General features: G+C 43.2%; 1 protein-coding gene across 1 annotated transcript; it reads left to right on the plus strand.

The window, feature by feature from the left end:
- The first annotated feature begins 486 nt into the window (after nucleotides 1-486).
- On the plus strand, nucleotides 487-1,729 carry LOC108536355 (uncharacterized protein C15orf41-like). Its single transcript, XM_017883010.1, is given in 3 exon segments — nucleotides 487-763; nucleotides 766-1,386; nucleotides 1,389-1,729. Coding segments are annotated over 3 exon segments (798 nt in total). The 5' UTR covers nucleotides 487-675; the 3' UTR covers nucleotides 1,478-1,729.
- Nucleotides 1,730-2,668: the final 939 nt, after the last annotated feature.

Genomic DNA, 2,668 nt, shown 5'->3' on the forward strand with positions numbered 1-2,668 from the left:
AAAGACTGAGTTAGGAAGTTGAGCTTAGGCCAAGGCTTTGTATAGCTCTGAGGAGACAGATTTTGAAGGACCATAAAGCTACTGAAGATCCTTGTAGTAGAGCCTTTGGAAAGCAGTTTTGTTACCTGACTTTGCAGTATTTTAGATCCCTGGAACACCAGATGCTTTCCTATTTGAAGGTTTGCAGAAGTACACAGGCCTTTGCCAACAGAAAGCAGCCCCAAGGGTGGAGGGAGTGGAGCTACTCATGAATAATGGAGAACCTAGCAACTTCAGAATTTGGCTATTGCGACTGAAAACAGTTCTGCCTGTCCACTGGGGATTGGTAGAAGATGAGCTAAGTCTCCTTTAAAAGGCTGCAGCCTTTTGTTGGCCAGGCGTGGTGGCTCACGCCTGTAATTCTAGCACTTTTGGGAGGCCGAGGTGGGTGGATCACCTGAGGTTGGGAGTTCGAGACCAACCTCACCAACATGGAGAAACCCCATCTCTACTAAAAATACAAAATTAGCTGGGCATAGCTAGGGGTGTGTTTCAGGGGGGATTGGGGCAAACCAGGCAGGCGAGGACCCAGGCCTGTGCCGCTGTTTGCCTATCCCTCATCCCTCGGCACCAAGGCTACTCGAGCCCCAGGGTGTTTTTTCCTTGTTCCCGCCGCCTCCTAGTCCCTGGCCCAACATGATACTGACCAAAGCTCAGTACAAGGAGATAGCCCAGTGCCTAGTGTCTGTGCCGCCCACCAGGCAGAGCCTGAGGAAGCTGAAGCAGAGTTTCCCAGTCAATCGCGGGCCACTCTGCTGAGCATCTTCTCCCAGGAGTACCAGAAACACATTAAAAGAACACATGCCAAACATCATACTTCAGAAGCAATTGAAAGTTATTACCAGAGGTACCTGAATGGAGTGGTGAAAAATGGAGCTGCCCCAGTGCTCCTGGACCTGGCCAATGAAGTGGACTATGCACCCTCATTAATGGCTCGGCTTATCCTGGAGAGGTTTCTACAGGAACATGAGGAAACTGCACCCTCCAAGTCTGTTATAAATAGTATGCTACGGGGCCCTTCTCAGATTCCAGATGGAGTTCTAGCAAATCAGGTCTATCAGTGCATTGTGAACGACTGCTGTTATGGACCACTGGTGGACTGCATCAAGCATGCCATTGGTCATGAGCATGAAGTCCTGCTGAGAGACTTACTTCTAGAGAAAAACCTGCCCTTCCTTGGTGAAGATCAGCTCCGTGCAAAGGGTTATGACAAAACACCAGACTTTATTTTACAAGTACCAGTTGCTGTAGAAGGGCACATAATTCACTGGATTGAAAGCAAAGCCTCATTTGGTGATGAATGTAGCCACCACGCCTACCTGCATGACCAGTTCTGGAGCTACTGGAATAGGAGCTGGACTGCAACCGGGAAAGGGGCATCCTGCTCAAAGCCTGTTTCCCTACGAACATTGTCACCTTATGCCACAGCATAGCTTGACCCTGAAGATCCTGGAAGAGAAGCTGGGAGGAAAAGAGACCCAGCGTTGCATTACCATCATGGAATAATCTAGCACAAACCTAGGAAAGCTGAAGCCACAAAGTCCGAAGCCACCTTTGCACTCACCTGCAGAGCTCCAGAAGACCTTGATGGCAGCCCGCCCATGCTGTGTGTTTGCTGTATTCGATCTTTACGGCTTCCTGACTTCTGTGACAGTAAGCCAAGCTGCAAAAATACACTTGATGAGAATTTCCTCTTTTAATAATGTCTTTTGAACACCAAATATTTTAGATTTATATTATTTGAAAGTATTAGTTCCATTGTGCCTGGAAACCACACTCCTTTAGATTGGGGGCCGAGAGGAGACGACCCAACATTGAGGACAGTTTATTTTTAAACATGGCTAGTTGTCAGTATGTACGTGAGCTAGTATTTTTATGAGTAGAGTTTTTTAAAGGCACATTCTGTATACTGCTTAGTATATGCATTTTATACCATGTAATTATATAGCACTCAAATAAGTTCAGCATTAGAAATGTTTAGCTTTGTATGAACTAAGTGTGCTAGAAATAAACCTGGAGCAATTTTTAAATAAGCAAAATAAAGGAGATTTTTCTATTTGTTCACTTTATTCACTTTCATGTACTTTTATGTACTGCAAATCCGATTTCAGTCTAAAGAGAAACATCAATAAGTTAGTAATAAACCTATCTTTTGGGAAGTTGAATATTAATCTGTACCCAAAACGTATTTAGTAAAATATTTGCTACAACATTATAAAACATAACTTTTATAATGTTGAATAGATGATTTGGGAAATACTAACAACAACAATGTAACTTTTACAGACAGCTGTAACTTATATACGTTGCTTGATTTTTTTCAAAAGACTAAATATGTCATTTATACTTTGTTCATTTTCTACCAAAGAAGGTTTGGAAAAATATGCCTGCTGCCTTTCCTTTTGAAGAACACAAACCTGGTCCAAACGTGTGGATTTTAACTCTGAGTGGGGTGCATTAAATCAAAAGAGAGAGGAAGAAGATGAAATGCTAGAGAAGTATCAGGCAAACTTCTGTTTCAGTATAAAATTCATCCTGCAGGCTTCTGAGTGAGATAGAATGATTTGAAACCACTACTGTATTGCCTGGATACACACACACACACACACACACTTTATACAAAAATGTT

Source organism: Rhinopithecus bieti, unplaced genomic scaffold (assembly GCF_001698545.2).
Source record: "Rhinopithecus bieti isolate Rb0 unplaced genomic scaffold, ASM169854v2 scaffold_11964, whole genome shotgun sequence".
NCBI lineage: Eukaryota > Metazoa > Chordata > Mammalia > Primates > Cercopithecidae > Rhinopithecus > Rhinopithecus bieti.